At 42.6% G+C, this 15,982-nt stretch overlaps 1 protein-coding gene across 1 annotated transcript; it reads right to left on the reverse strand.

Annotated features, from left to right (window-relative positions):
• Positions 1-670: 670 nt before the first annotated feature.
• On the reverse strand, positions 671-14,833 carry hivep2b (HIVEP zinc finger 2b). The gene is made up of 7 exons (XM_070978947.1): positions 14,658-14,833; positions 8,203-12,176; positions 7,643-7,800; positions 7,309-7,484; positions 6,316-6,414; positions 5,438-6,225; positions 671-3,320 (listed from the first exon to the last, which is right to left on the reverse strand). Exons 2-7 carry the CDS (start codon positions 12,070-12,072, stop codon positions 2,901-2,903), a joined length of 5,511 nt encoding a protein of 1,836 aa, XP_070835048.1. The 5' UTR covers positions 12,073-12,176; positions 14,658-14,833; the 3' UTR covers positions 671-2,900.
• Positions 14,834-15,982: the final 1,149 nt, after the last annotated feature.

A 15,982-nucleotide genomic window follows, 5' to 3' on the forward strand; every position in this document is an offset into this window, starting at 1 on the left:
TGCTTCATCATTTAAAGGTTTTTCTGTTCAGGCCCCCAGCAGCCATTTTCTGCAATGCCCCTGCTGCTTTAAACCAATGCAGTACAAATTTTATTTTAAGCTGGGATGCTGTTAACAGCCATATAATTATTCTAACAAATGGGCCTGACAGGCCCAGTCACTGAGCAAGAGAGAGAAAAAAATGAACTGTCTCTCTGATTGGCCAGAATTAGAACAGACCTCCTCCCCAACCCAGAGAAGATAATACAGTCTAAGATGAGTCGTTTCCTCGCTTAATATACGCTTAACACATGCAGTATTTACTCAGTGCAGAGCAGCACACTGTATGAGCTGCTGATAGTGGAGTTTTGCTGAATTTGGTACAACCTGGTTGAGTATGTTATCCACAAGGTGAGAACTATTTTTGGAAGCATTAATTTATTTTTCTTGTTCCATGTTATGACTGCAATAATAATTTTTCACCAGAGGATGTCACTGGTAGGAGTCTCTCCAATTTTTCACTTTTTTTTTTTTCTCCACACTCCCCCTCAAGATAAAATGTGAATGATCTCATCTGAAAACTCTTCCTTGTGTGGTCTAATTTGAACCGTGAATTATGTAGGTGGAAATGTATGGATGCCATTTTGAATAATGAAGTTTAAAAACATGAAATAAGCTCCAACACACATCCTTGGGTTAGAAGTATGTTCTTTTAAAACAATTTTGAATTTAATTTGAAAAAGTAGAGCACCAAACAATAAAGTCCCCATAGCATAAAAGAGGCACTCCGTCCTGACTAACCAGTTTCGATGCAAATAGCTAAACAACGGATTGGCTACTGAGGTTTTTGTCCTCAAAAAATTTTAGCTGAGAGGTAAAATGATTTGTCCTCTGTGTGTTTTACAGGGAATTTCATAGACATGAGAGGCACAATGCAGTTCAGTAAATATGAATACACAATAAAAACAAAACACAAACACAATCTGATTACATACTGTATGCAAAAGCAAATAGAGGGCTTCACTTTCCCTTCACATTTTATGAGCGTTCTGCACCGATATCATGACAAATAAAAGTACATAACCATGAAATCAAAGCTACATACATCTTCAGAAAGGGAAACACAAAATTAAAGCAGTGCACCTTTAAAATTTCTTTATGTAAACATGAGTGAACAAAGTGTTATCTGATTTTAAAATCTGTTCTCAAACAGGTAACATAACCACTTGAAGATGTGAATACACTTTTTTTTTCTTTTCTGTTTTTTTAAGATGAGACACGGTGTTAGCAATCAACACTGTGCTATTTTCGCCCTCATTAAACCGCTGTTATATCGACTGCAGACATTTTACCTCTTAAAGAGATACAAACAATCTGCATAAAAAGTTTTCAGAATTCAACACTGCAAAAATAGTTTAAATCATAAAAATACACATATATATACAAAGAAGAAATAATGCATTTGGTGAACGATTACTTACATTTTGAGCGGTAATGGTCGACCAACTCACGCTGTTAAAATGATTACTTTAGTATTACTTACAGTAAGTGATATTGGTTTATCCAGTTACACTTGAAATGCAAGAAAACACACCATTGACTGATCATCATAGCCCCTTGAATTTGTGTGCAACATGTTTCACAAAACAAGAAATGTGAAAAAACGACTGGAATGTTTCAAAACCACAAGAGAACATAACATGTTTTACTCCCCCATTTTCACTGACCAAGTCAGTTAAACATCAAAGATGAAAGGATGAAAGTGCATCGTCAAAACTCATAAAATGCTTATGGTCATCTGTATAAGAGAGGAAAAAAAGCTGTTTAATCAAAGCAAAGACATGAGATCAAAAGCAATGCCAGCGTGGCTCACTGCATAACTGCATCACTGCTGCATAAGTACATATATACCATATAAATAGTAGTCAAATATTTACCAGTATCAATAAGTGCTCACGTTCTAATATATAAATACATCTTACAGTATTCATAATTACATATTAACTTCCTCTATTTTTGTGCAATAGCAAATCCCATGCATTTTTACCAAGATAAAAACCACAACATTAAGAAAAACGCAACATAAGAAACATTTTTTAAGATTGTTTCACATAAATCAAGCTGCATCCGTCGGCCAGCAGAGCTAACAGAACAAAAAGGAAAAGCTTTTCTTTGAGCAAACTCTCTGACAGCGCTGACACGTCTGAATAAAGAGTACCTCGACATTTTTCCTTATTCAACAACAACAACCTTCTGATAACAAAATGATGAAAAGCAAATAAAGGCACAGACCCTTGCTGCTTGATTAGAAGCACCAAACTGCACAAGAAGCGTCTACTTAAAATTTGGTCAGACTGTTTTATAATACACATACTTTCCCCTTATAAATACTCTTTATTTACTGCACTACTGCATCACACCTTGATATGATTACATTAAACAACAGTCTATTTTCAAAGTACACATACAGTAAAATACACTGTTTGTATGCATCTAAGAAGGAGTATATGTTAAGGACATTTGTACAGAATCCATAAATATAATTTATGTGCAATTGTACGCAAACTACCATGTCAAACAAAGGCATATTAGCATAATATCTTTCCATATTGCACCTGCACCCAATAATGATTCTCCACCTTGCAAGACATCCTGCTACTCATCTTATCACTTCAAAGAGTCTCTGAAGAGAAGAGCACATCAGACAGGGTGGGTTTCTTCTTCACTGTGAAGGTTTGATCGCCACTCAGATTTCGAAGGAGCTGTCTGGAGTATGTGCAAGATCAGAGGAAGTGTTATTATATTGCCTCTAATGAGATAAAGATGAGGTTATGTGCCTAAAGGGCTAGGGACGACAAGGTTGCAGGTGTAGCAGGGGCATTGTTTCCTACATCAAATCAAGGAGACAGAAAAAGGGGCTTTCAATGAGGGTCCTCTGTGGTAATCTTCAACGAGGCAATGGCTTTCAAGCAGGTCTGGACATTCTCCTCCTGTCTGCTGTCCCTGATGCCGGGGTTGAGGCTTTTCTCCTGAGCGGCCTGATGGGAGGACAGCTGGTTCTGGCCTCTGATGTCCTCTCCTCCAGTCTCCAGCCCGTGGACAGATCCCTCCCTGCTGCTGCAACGCTGGCCCTCGCTGCTCTGAGGGCTTGGCACCGAGGAGGGGGTGACATCAGTGGTGGAGGAAGGTGGGGAGTGTAACATCTGGAGCCCACCAACCGGGACAACAGGGAGCAAACTGTGGGCCTGCTGCTGGGAGTGAAGAGGGAGGTGGCTGAGGATGTTCTGGTGATGGGAACTGGCAGCACCAGGCAGACTGGCAGCCAAGCTGCTCCTTTGATCCTGAAACGACATGTTGGCAGTGTTTGGAGCACTTTTTGACATTGCCAAGATAATTTCTCATGTGAGAATGTAGTACAGTTAGCAAAAATGCACAAATGTGAGAAATATAGCATTATCAAGGAAGAAACTTTGGACAGCACCAGGGTTGAGCAATGGTTTCTTTTTTCATATTTTGCCAATTTGTTAGATTGCAGATTGCAGGAAATGTCTGCATGGACGACTTAGTCTAAGTGAATGTCAAAACAACAACAACAAATGTCACAGCATCATGTTTCATTTAACAGTATTAGTATAAAGGTTAACCCTAACCCTTTAATATCACAACCCAAATCCATAATGTTAACTCCTCTTAAAGAGTGCACAGCAAGGTTTTGGTGAGCAAGCACATTGAAAAGAGATGGCAAACTGGTATGTAATTAAGGATTTAAAATTCACTTTCCACTCTCTGCTGGGGCTCAGAGGGCAGACATCCTGCACCACCAGAAACATCTCTTATGGGCTGTGTCCACCAGCTGAAAACACCAGCTGAAAACACCAGCCGCTCTTCTAAAAACATCCAGATACATCCAGATGTTCCAAAAACATCGGATGTTTTTTGGTTGCTGTGATACGGAATATGCACGGAAGTAATTGTAAATTTCTGTGTTGCAAGTACCTAATTTCGCATGTAGTTTTAGTTGTCAGCAAATACTGAATGTAAACATGTTGGAACAAGGTAGAGGACTTGCTCTGATTGTGCTCTGGATGAAGGCCGAAGCATACAGGGAGAGAGGACAGCTTGGCTGGATTACGTGGGTTCATAAGATTTTGTGGGCAAGGAAGCATCTCAGTGAGTACTGTCATTTGGTTCAGTAGCTGCATTTGGATTGAGCCCGTTTCAAGGAGTACTTTCATATGAGTTGGAAGTGTTGCTCTAATTGTCCCTTCTCCTCACAGTGATTGGACTACTGGATAAAAGGTGACAGTGCTGATGCAGCATTTGACCTACAGTTGAGCATTTTTCAACCCTCAGAGACCAGCAAAACACACACCCAGTGCTCAGCGCCTCGTCACATTGCATTTGTAACTTTTCTGCAAATACGTGGTGCTCCTATTATGAACAATTTAAAAAATACGCTAGTCTCAAATGCTTTGGTGGACATGGCTCCTAAATGCACGGTAGGACACAGATTCTAAAGATTATTTTTATATCTTAGTTCTGACAATAAGTTAAAATTGCCTTAATATTGGCTTAGGAAAAACCAGTTGCCAATGTATATGATCGCCAATTGGCACATTTCTAGACAGCACTTATCCCAACACATATCCCCACCATGGCTGCACAATCCATTCCACATTGAGGTATTCTGGTATTCTATATTTTTGTTGATGTCTACAAATCCAATGAAAAGACTAAAATCAATGCTGTGTTAGTCCGTGTCTTACTTCACAACTTCCCAACCCTGTCTGTAGAACTCAGCTCCAAGCCCATTGTTCCTACTGCAACTCTTAACGAATGGATCATAAATATATGCCTTCATATTTAAACAGTTAAATTGTGCTTTTGTGGGGGCTCTTCTTCAGCTACTCATAAAAACACATTTGGTAGTTAGTGTTAATAAGCAGAAAGCCAACTGGGAACTGAATAACTACAGCGAGTATGGTAATGAAAGAACCAGTGCAACGGTGTGGCTCACTGATGTGTTTTTAGTAGTTTTTGAACAACAATGGAAGTCTATGGCACAGAAGTATCGTAGTAGAAGTTGTATCTGACTTCTGCTACATAGTTAACACTTTCTAATAGTATTACCAGACTTTTACATTTATTTTGATAAATAAAATATTTAGAATATTTCAACCTGGATCCACACGTGCATCAGAATACACAGTGGTCAATAATGGGATCATTTTTTTCCCATCAGCTAAGTGTAGCAGTTTATAGGGCAATAGTAAAAATGTTCCAAACCAACCAACTCAGAATCTGTATCAAAACACTAAATCCCTTGTTCCTCTCCTCATGGCCTAACTTTCCACCAAATATCATCCAATTCAAGTTTGTGAGATACTTTGCTAATTGACAAACGATACTAGAACCCTATTTGAGTGGAACTGTGCGCAGAACACAACATGATACATACCATTTCCATTTCAAAGGCTGCTTGTTGTTGAGCCATCTCCATCTTTGCCTGGTGTCTGGTTTTATCACCGCTGCCTTTGTGTTGATGTGAGCCTCTGCGTGGTGAAACCGCCCTCAGCACAACTCTCTGCCGGCCTCTGACTGAGGATTCTCTCTTTCCAGCCATCTCTGTTCCAGGGGACATGGGTCGTTCAATTGAGACCGGGGAGAGTCGCTGAATGGGTGTGAAGCTGGGCGAACCAGGCCTTAGCGGGGAGGTATCCCATCTGGGAGAGGAGCGACCTCGCGGGGAGAGTTCTCGCCTCGGGGATGGGTAACGCAGACGTGAAGGGGAGGGTTCCCTGATGGGAGACTCCCAACCGGGAGAGAGCAGACAGGAAGAATACGGGTCAAATAGGAAACTTGCCTGATCTGGAGATAGCATAGTCAGAGAGTCTTCATCCACCGACTTCTCTCTGTGGTCTGTTGCAAGGACAGGTCGGTGGTCTGACCCCGTCTGTCTGCCAGAGGACTGTTGGTGGACATCGGTCTCAGGTAGAGAGGTGAGGGAATAGCCATGGATAGCAGCAGTGGCTGTGACTGACAGAGAAGTAATTCCACAAGGTTGAGGACTCGTGCTTCTTGAACGCAACTTTGGAGTGGAGTCACCCTCATATTCATCGTCTTCATCATCATCTTCATCAATTTCGTCAACATCTTCATCCATACCATCAGAGTCCTCTGCGTCTGAGAACTGGTGTTTGGTTGGGACCACCACCTCTGTCTTGGACTCTTGTTGGATATCATCCACTTTAAAAGACAAATGCATCAGTTTAGGTGAATTTGGTTTGCTTTTTAATTCATGCATGTGCAAGAGTGTTTTACATGTCTGTATCTTACCATGGTCCTGTATCTCCGTCTCATCCATCGTCACTGACACTCCTAGTTCTAGACATTTCTTCATGTGTGCCTTTGACTTCATATGTTTAGTCAAGTTTCCTGTGAAAGGATAAAACAAGTTACCATTTTTCAGCAAAAACACCTGCATGTGTTTTTAAAGGAGCAGATTTTCACCAAGCTTTTATTTCCCCACACACCCTTTTTTATTTTTCACACTACAACCCATTCCACAAAAGTTGGGACACTGTAAAACATACATGAAACACAATATGCTCATTTGCTAATCCTTTGTGACATACACAATTGAAAACAGTTTCAGAGACAATATATTCAATGTTTTACTTCATCAACTTTGTTGATTCTTGTAAATATCTACTTATTCTGAATTTGAGGCAGCAACACATTTCAAACAAGTTGGGACAAGATCAACAAAAGACTGGGAAAGATGTGGAACGCTCCAAAAACACCTGTTTGGAACATTCCACAGGTAAACAGGCTGATTGGTAACAGGTGATAGTATCATGATTGGTTATGAAAGGGGCATCCTTTAAAAAGGCTCAGTCGTTCACAAGCAAAGATGGAGCGAGGTTCACCACTTTGTGAACACATTATTATATGAAGAATATTACTACATGAGCTTGGGAACATTCTGTGAAGCAGTTGTCAGTAAACACAGATCGTTTATAAATGGTTGCATTCTGTTTTTATTTACGTTTCACATAGAGTCCCAACTTTTTGGAATCAATGTTGTACAAGAGGACTCTGAGAAATAAAGAACGTAAAGAGAAAAATGAAGAGACAAAGCTGCTGATTTTGCACCATAGTACCTCTAAATAGCGGCAAAAACTATGTTTGCTGCTGCTGCAAATGTTTTTAAGATCTGATATGCACACAGATTAAAAAATAAACAATAATGAATACTGAATAGAAACTCTGTGTCAGCTATAAAGCAATATTTTTTCGTTCTATTCGACAAACCTAAAGAATGCTCACCTTTAGTCTTAAAAGCGAAGTTGCAGACCCTGCAGATGTATGGTCTCACGTCTGTATGGGTCCTGATGTGTTTTTTCAGCATGCTCGGCTTCTTGCAGCGAATACCACACTCCTCGCAAATGTATTTTCCTCGGCCTCGACCTCTGACATACACATAGTCTTCATTGGACTTGTACCTGAGAGATGGATACAGTATTTCAGATGGAGATACATGAAACAGTCCTGAATAGGTCAAAAGAGCATAGACCGTGTGTGCACTAACATCCTAATATAGCAGCTGTACTTGCTGTCAGCAGAATTGACAAGTGTTATGATAACTAATATCTTGACTGACCCTCCCTCGAAGATCTTAATGCGTGTTGGCACTGTTTGGGTTGTGGAAGCCTCCCTCTCTTTCCACTCCTCCTTGGTAGGTTTCGCTCTGCAGCTGATGTCTTTCACCTTCTTCCCGTAGGTGATGTCCACCTCTTTGGGCTCCGGTTTCCTCTGCAGCTGAATTAGATGAACAAACATTTTGTTAACATCGACGATGTAACATGATGCTGGCAATATTGTATGTTACACATGCCATTACACAGCATGTTTTGCAAACCTCAATTATGCTGAAGCTTATGCCAAAAGATTTGAAGTTTGCAGTTATATTCTAGTTTAAGACGTAATTTCAAGTTCCTACATTTCAAACAGTTATCTCAATTATTTTGGCCTACTAAGGTGGAAAACTACCAGTGCAGTTTTATTACTTACTTACAAGTATTAATTACTATAGTTCCTCTATAGGTAATGGTGATATTGGCAAGACCAGTTAAACATGTCAAAAACAGGGCTTTACTCTTAAGGTCCAGAACAAATGTTTCTTTAAATGTTTATATGCTTGAGATTACATAATTTTCTCACCTGCTCCATGGTTTGCCTCCACAGGATGAGTGACGAAACCAGTTTCCCTGTGCCAGACTGACACATGGCGGCCACGGTGTATATAACTTTGTCGCCCCTCTGTTTGGACCGCAGTAGAGCCAGAGCAGCACTGGTACTCAGTTCAAGAGGGTTCGGGTTGTGGGAACTCACACACCAGGTGGCGTACATGGAGGAGAAAGGGGTGTTGCTGTGAGAGCAGCTCGGCTTGGTGTAGTTGAGATAACACCAGCTCACACCTGTCGTCGTGCGAAGACTTGGAAACTGAGATAACAGTTTTGAATGCTCAGTGTCTGAGATCAGGATGTCTTGACTGGTAACCAGCTGTGCCACCATATCCATCTGCACTCGTTTCTCCATGCCAGCTTCTTTCACTTCACTGACTGATATCATGGAGTAGGGAGGTGAGTTGACATCCAGGGAGCTACTTTCCATAGCTGACTCAAATCCGTGCTCAGTGGCCTCAGTCACTTTTTGCTGAAGTGTGATAAATTTACTCCCACGTGAGTCATCCTGAGCATGAGGTGTAGATGCACCCTGCAGCTCTGACCTGTGTCCCCTCTCCTCACTCAAATTACATTTGCCCAACTCCACAGCGCTCAACTCCTCTACAATCTGCCCAAACATTCGTTCTTCTTTCACACGTTTTTGCTGTTTGACCTCCATGAAAAGGTCCAGGCTGCTGGCGGGGGATAGCATCCGTTTGTTTGCACCACCGCTGGAGGCATTAGTGGTTGAGATAGTTCTGGAGGTCAGCGAGAGAGGGATGCCTGTCTTGAGCTTAGCTGATGACAAATCAAGGGCTTCAACACTTAAGGTGTGTGTTGAAGGTGGTCTGGTATAAGCTAATACATTATGAGAATCAAGATTTCCAGACAAACTTGAAGTTTGATTCTGAGAGGTGGATGTGGTGGAGCTAACACTTTCATACTGATTGTCAAAAATCTGTGATACTGAAGTGTATGTGATACTGCCATAGGATGGCACATGAGTCTGTATTCTTACAGGAACTAACAGGCTTGGATGTGACAGCTGGGGAAATGTATTCCCAGTGGAAAATATTGGCAATGTGTGCGGCAGAACAGCAACTGCTGTGAATGGAGGGGAGGTGCTGCTGAGATACTGCGGAAACACTTGTGATGGGACTTGTGTTACCTCAGTGTCCATATTCAATGACTCCTGTCGCACCAAGTTGCCCCTCCTTCTCTCCCTCACGGCCGAGTGGCCAGCACTGATGTCCACGTGTCTAACTTTGGATGTTGGAGAAAGACTGCCATAGTCAAATGATATGCTGCGTACCTCCGGGAACTCCTTGCGCAAGTTACACGGTGCCTGCTCTGAGGAGGAGCGTCTCATTTCATGTTGTTGACGCTGGTTGAGCACAGAGAAGGAGTGCCCACTCCCTGGCACAGCTAAGAGCTCTAGTGGTTTGCCAAATTCATCCTGTCTGGCTGGAGAGACCGACTTCAAGCTCTCCTCCCTGTCAAAAGAGAAGGTGGAGCTATACGATAAGTTGCTGTCTTGGCTCGGGCTGCGGGAGAGACTGGTGCAGGCAGACTCGAAACTAGATTCACCAGATGAGTGCTCGATATCAGCTAAGCGTAGCCTTTTCTTCTTTGGAGGGAGCTTTTCTGGAGGGAATTGTGCTAAAGTTTCACTCCTCTGAGGCCACTGAAACTCCTCCACGTGCCTCTCTGGCTCCTTCACCTGCACCTCTGAAGCTTTTTCTGGACTATCAGGTTCTACTGTCACCCTAATTTCTGGGACTTGTATGTTGGGCTGCCGCACAAGTTTTGGGCCCATTTGAAAAGATTGCCTGAGCCTACTATCAATTCTTTCCATCTCATATGATTCACTTGCTTCCATAGCCTGAAATGAAGAAATACTTTCCTGTCTCTGCCCATGATACTTGTATGATTCCTGTTCAGAGTGAGGCCTGTTTATTGAGTTTGTGTGCTGGATAACAGAAATTACATTCCCTAAAGTTTTTCGACCAGACATTTCAAGGCTCACTGATATGTCCATGTCACACCTGTCCATCTGTGTTAGCATACTTGAAGAATGTCCTTTTCCTAATCCCATAATGCCCACTGCAGCTTGTTTTGAATCATAGTCCTTGCTGGAATCAAACATTTCTTCACACTGTTCATGATGGCTCTCATATTGACCTGGCAAATCTTCCTCTTCCCTCTTCTCTTTCCGACGCTTCCGTGTTGCCAATTCCATTGCATGTCTCTGATGGCTCATATTAGATGCCATAGGGGGGTAATTTTCCATTTCCAGTCCTGAGGGTGAAATGCCACTCTCACTCATCTTTCCATGACTGTCAGTGTCTGCGTGGCCATCATGTGCGGAGAGTTCGAAAGCAGCTTGGCGCCTGAGCCTCCTCATGCCCCCAGTGCTTGTTCTCTCATCAAACGAGTGGCTGCCTCGGAGGGCTTGAGGCATCGTCAGACATACTGCTGAGGATGTTGGCATTGAGTTGCTTCTGATCAGAGGCCCCACATCAGAGCCAGCATCTAACAGGGGTTCTTTTACCTCGTCCCTCGTGAATGACTTCGTGTTTATTTTGATTGACTCAACGGTATCTTTTTCTTGGGTAAAAACACGGGAAACACCTCTCTCCGAGCGTTTCCCAGTATGCTCACTTGAGTCTGTGCTACAAGCCACATAAGCCGTTGTCTGTTTAGGACTTGGTCTGTAACACTTCCCGAACATGATTTCTTGATAGGACTTTGCATTAGTGTTTGGAGGACCAGTCTGGTGCTCGGTGCTCTCGGATCGCGAAAAGTAGCCAGAGTCCGTGCTGCCCTTGCTAGACTGACTTGGGAGGGACAGATTGTGGTCAGAGTCGCTGCTTCTTTTTTCAGACAGTCGAAGTGCAAGCCTCTGTTTGATCGTGCAAGATTGAATTGCACGGCTAGCCTCGGCAGCGACAGGAGGTGCATTGATTTCTTGGGGCTGGGATGAACCATCCTGAGCTGACATCGACGTGGCTCCCTTTTTCTGAGCAATGAGATTTAGTACTTTTACAGCAGTGTTATCTGATCCTTCCACTGGAGAGTCCAGCAGCAGCAGCGGGTCGTTAAGAGTGTCCTCGTCCGTGTCCGTACTTTGCTCAGCATCAGAGAATAACTCTCCTTCCCCTTCAAAAGACCCCTGGTCTGTATTGGCATTGTAAGAACCAAGTTCTGAGAGTGGCACTGTTCCGGCTTTGACAGAGTGAGCATGGGACTTTCTGTGTTTGTATAAATTACTCTTGGTTTTGAAGGAGAATCCACAGGGGACACACGGATAGGGCCGTTCCCCGGTGTGTGAGCGAATATGTTTCTTGAGCACACTGGGTTTGGCACACGCCCTTCCACAGTAATCACAAACATACTTCCCAGGCTTTTGTGGTTTCTGTTCCACCTTACACACGGTCTCTGACAGCTGATCCATGCCTGAATGCGAGCACTGTTGTTGTCCTTCAGGTGAACTGGTGGACTTCCTGTGAGATGCAGGTCCTGGAGACTGTGCAGAAACTATGGCTTTCTGCCTGCCAATGGGAAATGCTTTTGTGGACCGTAGTGGATATGAAGACATGTCATAGTCTTGATGGCTTGTGGACTGGATTTGGGTGTGCTGATCTTCTAATTGCAGTGATTTCCCTGAGTCAGACATTTCTTTGAAACCACTTGTGTCCCTGCTCTGACCTTCTTGCAGTCGTTGGGGCCATCCCTTTGCATCCAGTTCGACTGATGGACTCCTGTTAGTGTGTGCTGCCTCTGAGGTGTTTTTTTTCTGGGCAACATTTCTGTCCTGACCCTCGGCGGAGCTTTTCACCCCTGCTGTAGTTTCAAGTGACTCCATGAATCCAATGTCACTTTCTTTGGGATCGATTTTCAAGGACACTATCTGTTATGTAACTGTAGTGATATTAACATACATGTGAATTGATTGAAGGGAAGGGTCATCTGAAAGAAATCAGACAGAATTGAAAGTTAGAGAACTCAAATATGGATGTATGAAAAACAGTAATCTAAACTAGGACAATGTAGAGATGCACAAAGGGGTTATCAAGACAAAAAAGAATTGAAGAAAGTTAACCCTCAGCAGTTAATTCCATAGTTAAGTCTGAGTTAAAACCCCTCCTTGAGAGTGGGAGCTATTTAACACTGTTTCCCAGAAGTCCTCCTAATAAAATTGGAGTGTAAAATGCATAATGAGCTCCATCACAGCAGGAATGGAAAAAGATCTCTTTACCAGCCTCTTAAGAAACCAAAGGTAGCTCATGTCAATCTGGCAGGATGCCCCAAAGTTGCTGAAGTCCTGTGTACGTGTTTAGATGTGTGTAGGTATTTAAGGCACATGTGTTTACTGTAGTAAGTGTAGCATGATTGTTTATTTTCTCTCTCTGTGTGTTAACTATTGCATTTACTATTTTAAATGCAAATATCTGTACATGAGTTCATGAATGGTCAATGATCAGCAGGGGAGCCATGGAGAGGACAGCTACTGTTGATACATTATGATGAACAGCAGGCATTGTAAGCTTATCTGAGAAATATCCAGAATACACCACCCAGGTACTTCTGCATTCTGTTTCCCAGATTTAACATTTAAATATTAATCTCACTTGTTCAGTTTTTGTAAACCTTCAAGCCCATTATTTAAAAAAAAAAGAAGAAAAAAGTCAACTTCAGTGGAGATTGTGTGCCCAAATAAGTGAAAATGATCTACCAAAATAAAATCCTTAAAACCTACAGAAGATGTGGGACATAATGCTAGAAATAGACTTTTTCTTTGGAAGTATGTGTGTTGCCAGCACGCACAGGTGTCAGATCACGGGTGATGAAGTGTGATGGGTCTACCTGCACCCCTTTTGGTGCAATATCTTTATAGAATACCAAACAGCAACATACTCTGCTGAACTCTTTAATCAAAAGCCAGGATCATATCGTAGCATCTCTAGGTTCCTTGTCTTTCGTGGGATTCAAACCCTTTAACCTCGCTTTGTTACTGGTGTCCTCATCTCCACGGTGAGCTGCACAGGACCACATACTGTCCTGCACATAAACACGCCGGATTCATAACCATCCCCGTGGTTAAAGTGAATTGCTTTTGTCACTACACTTTGGTCTCATACCATGGGGATGGGTCTCTGAGGGCACGTCATTTCCATCTTCTCAGTATCAAATGCTGTGTCCTCCCTAACGAGGTTATGTAAGATTATCTGGTTCAAACCCTCTGAGTTCCCCTTAATTAGGACATCCTCCGACTCTCACTCTCTTTCTCTCGCTCCCTCTCTTTCTTTGTTAGCACACCACACACTCCTCAGGCATAAACCAGAGGATACAAAGCCAAGGTGACTCTCGAGATGCTTGAAAGCAGCTGTAAGGATGTTAATCTCCAATTTGTGTTTTCACTGAAATTGCCCATTGCCTCTTTTGGCTGTTTACGGTTCAGTAGCTCTGCTTTCAGACAGATTTGAGGGCTCCTTCCAGGACAGGATAGAGAAAAAATAATGAAGGCATATGAAGGATGGCGAGGGCTGTCTCAGATTGGAATGATCCATGTTTCAACGGGGAGGTTTACTGAGGTAAACTAAGTGGGGTGCCAAGGGGTAACAAAATTCAGAGGCCTGGTAGGGAGCTCCCTTTCAAGGTCGATCTGACCTCATTGCTTAGTTTCCATCCTCTGTGAGCTACGAGAGGAGGGAAGGGGAATATGGGTGCAGAGTGACACCGAGATAAGACCCTCAGAAACAATGCATACCTTTGAACTAAGCACGATAGAGAGGGAACAGAGCCGACATATTCAGAGTCTCATTGACAAGTATCTCAACAGACTTTTCTGTATAAAGACTGAACCAACAGACCTTTCGCCGCAAATTTCTCTCGCTCCCGGCAACAAGCACTAACCTTTACGAAAATATATGACACAGCAGCAATGACGCGCAACAACAGGAGGCAGGTGGGTGGCAGTAGGTGTGTTTCAGGACAATTGTGGGCTGACTATGGTACAGTATGTCCGCATGGATGGAGAATTTACTTTATGGAGAAATGTATTTGAACAGCAGACATTTGCAGGACACATCCCTTACTGTTTTCCACACACGAGAGAGGACAATGAGCAAACAAATGCTGGCTATGGAGAGCATCGTTATGCCACTGCATTACATCATTAGAGGCTAAGTTGGCCATTAAAGGGAACAGGCATGAAGCCTCACGCTGACAACAAATCCATAAATATCATAAGGAGATGACTGGCTTCAGAGAAGCTGGATGGTAAAACCCTCTGTGGTACTCAGACGGCAACATAGCATATAGCATGCAGAACCAATCAACAGCTCTCACTGTGATCAGAATGACATAAAGCACAGGGTCTGATGGGAAGAAAGCCTCGGCTCATACAGCAGCTGACATTCAGATATCAAATATAATCCTCATACAAACCTGACATTTGAATAGTCCCCTGTCCCATATCGACAGTCACATGTGACATTCCTCATGCTGCAGAGTCCGTTTCCCCATTCTCCTCATGTCTGGGCAACAATAATGAAATAAATTAGCAAGGTAAAGTCCCATCAGTCATGAAGCTGCTGGCTGACTGGGTGTACATTAGAAGATCTATTGATGCGAGCTAGTCACCAGAGAAAATACCCAACCGTGACGTGTGGACCCAGGCACAAAAATAGCAAAGGGGCCCTGGGAGGGATTACACAACAGCCCACGTTTAAGGACGCTTTTCCTCTCTCGCTGTGTTTCAAAGCACAGCAGCAGCTGCCTCACACTACACACAAAGTGGGGAGTCAGATATCATGATGCAAAGAGCTAAACATCACCTGTCTATATAGCCAGAGTTCATTCATCATGAGATGCATTTATTTTAGCCTGATATTTTGTGATCTGGAATTCATTCAGGTACACACATTGATGAGCTCTTACGATCTATATGAATCAGTTGGACAGAGCATGTGAATATAAGCAGAGCAGAGGAGAAATGCAAAAGTGAGAAGCGCTTTGAATGACACTAATCACATGGTGCGGCAGCAGCAGCTCTGAATGTACATTTCCTACAGCGTGATCCTATTCAGTTTGTATAGGAGAGGAACTCAATGAAAAGACAGCATGTGACTGGCTGTGAGGATGCTGCAAAAATTAGACATGTTCTCCAAATTCTGAGACACCCACAGCCTGTTCAGAGCCAGTTCTTCCCATCACGACAGGATTTGCTTTGTGAATGGAGAGAGTCGTGATGAGGGTGTCATTAACACGGGAAAAACTAGGACAATGCTGCAGATTATGTGCAGCTGCAAACCTCATCCTGTGAATCAGATGTATGAGTTCAGTGTGACATGGTGCTTTTACAGCCTCTACATTAGCTGCTGAAAATCTTCTCGATACATACTCTCCTGTTACGTGATTTTACCAAAAAATTAAATACTCTAATGATGCCCAGATCCACAGACTGCATTGTTAAACTCTCGTCAAGTAAATGCAGTTGTATTACAAATGAAATTGAGACTAATTGCCCATTTATATCATTATGGTAGGAATAAGATGTCAGATGTTTGTATAATCTCAATCTACCTGGTTTCTTTTTACGTTTTAGCTTGCCACGTTATTTATTTGGTGTTCTGATATAATTTCTCACATCTACTTGTATGATTCCTGTCCTTTACTCCTGCATTTACAGCACAAATCCTGTAATACTTCTTGATCAACAAGTTCTTCCAAAGATAATAAGACCTGGACGACTGTCACTTTTGGAAATTAAA

The sequence above is a fragment of the Chaetodon trifascialis genome, chromosome 14, assembly GCF_039877785.1.
Source record: "Chaetodon trifascialis isolate fChaTrf1 chromosome 14, fChaTrf1.hap1, whole genome shotgun sequence".
Taxonomy (NCBI): Eukaryota; Metazoa; Chordata; class Actinopteri; order Chaetodontiformes; family Chaetodontidae; genus Chaetodon; species Chaetodon trifascialis.

Excerpts from the sequence above, each read along its gene's own strand:
- hivep2b (XM_070978947.1), bottom strand. The coding sequence starts at position 12,072 with ATGGAGTCACTTGAAACTACAGCAGGGGTGAAAAGCTCCGCCGAGGGT. Across the intron at positions 7,801-8,202 it reads GGAGGCAAACCATGGAGCAG|CTGCAGAGGAAACCGGAGCC; the intron begins GTGAGAAAATTA and ends CATCTAATTCAG. Across the intron at positions 7,485-7,642 it reads ATTAAGATCTTCGAGGGAGG|GTACAAGTCCAATGAAGACT; the intron begins GTCAGTCAAGAT and ends TCCATCTCTCAG.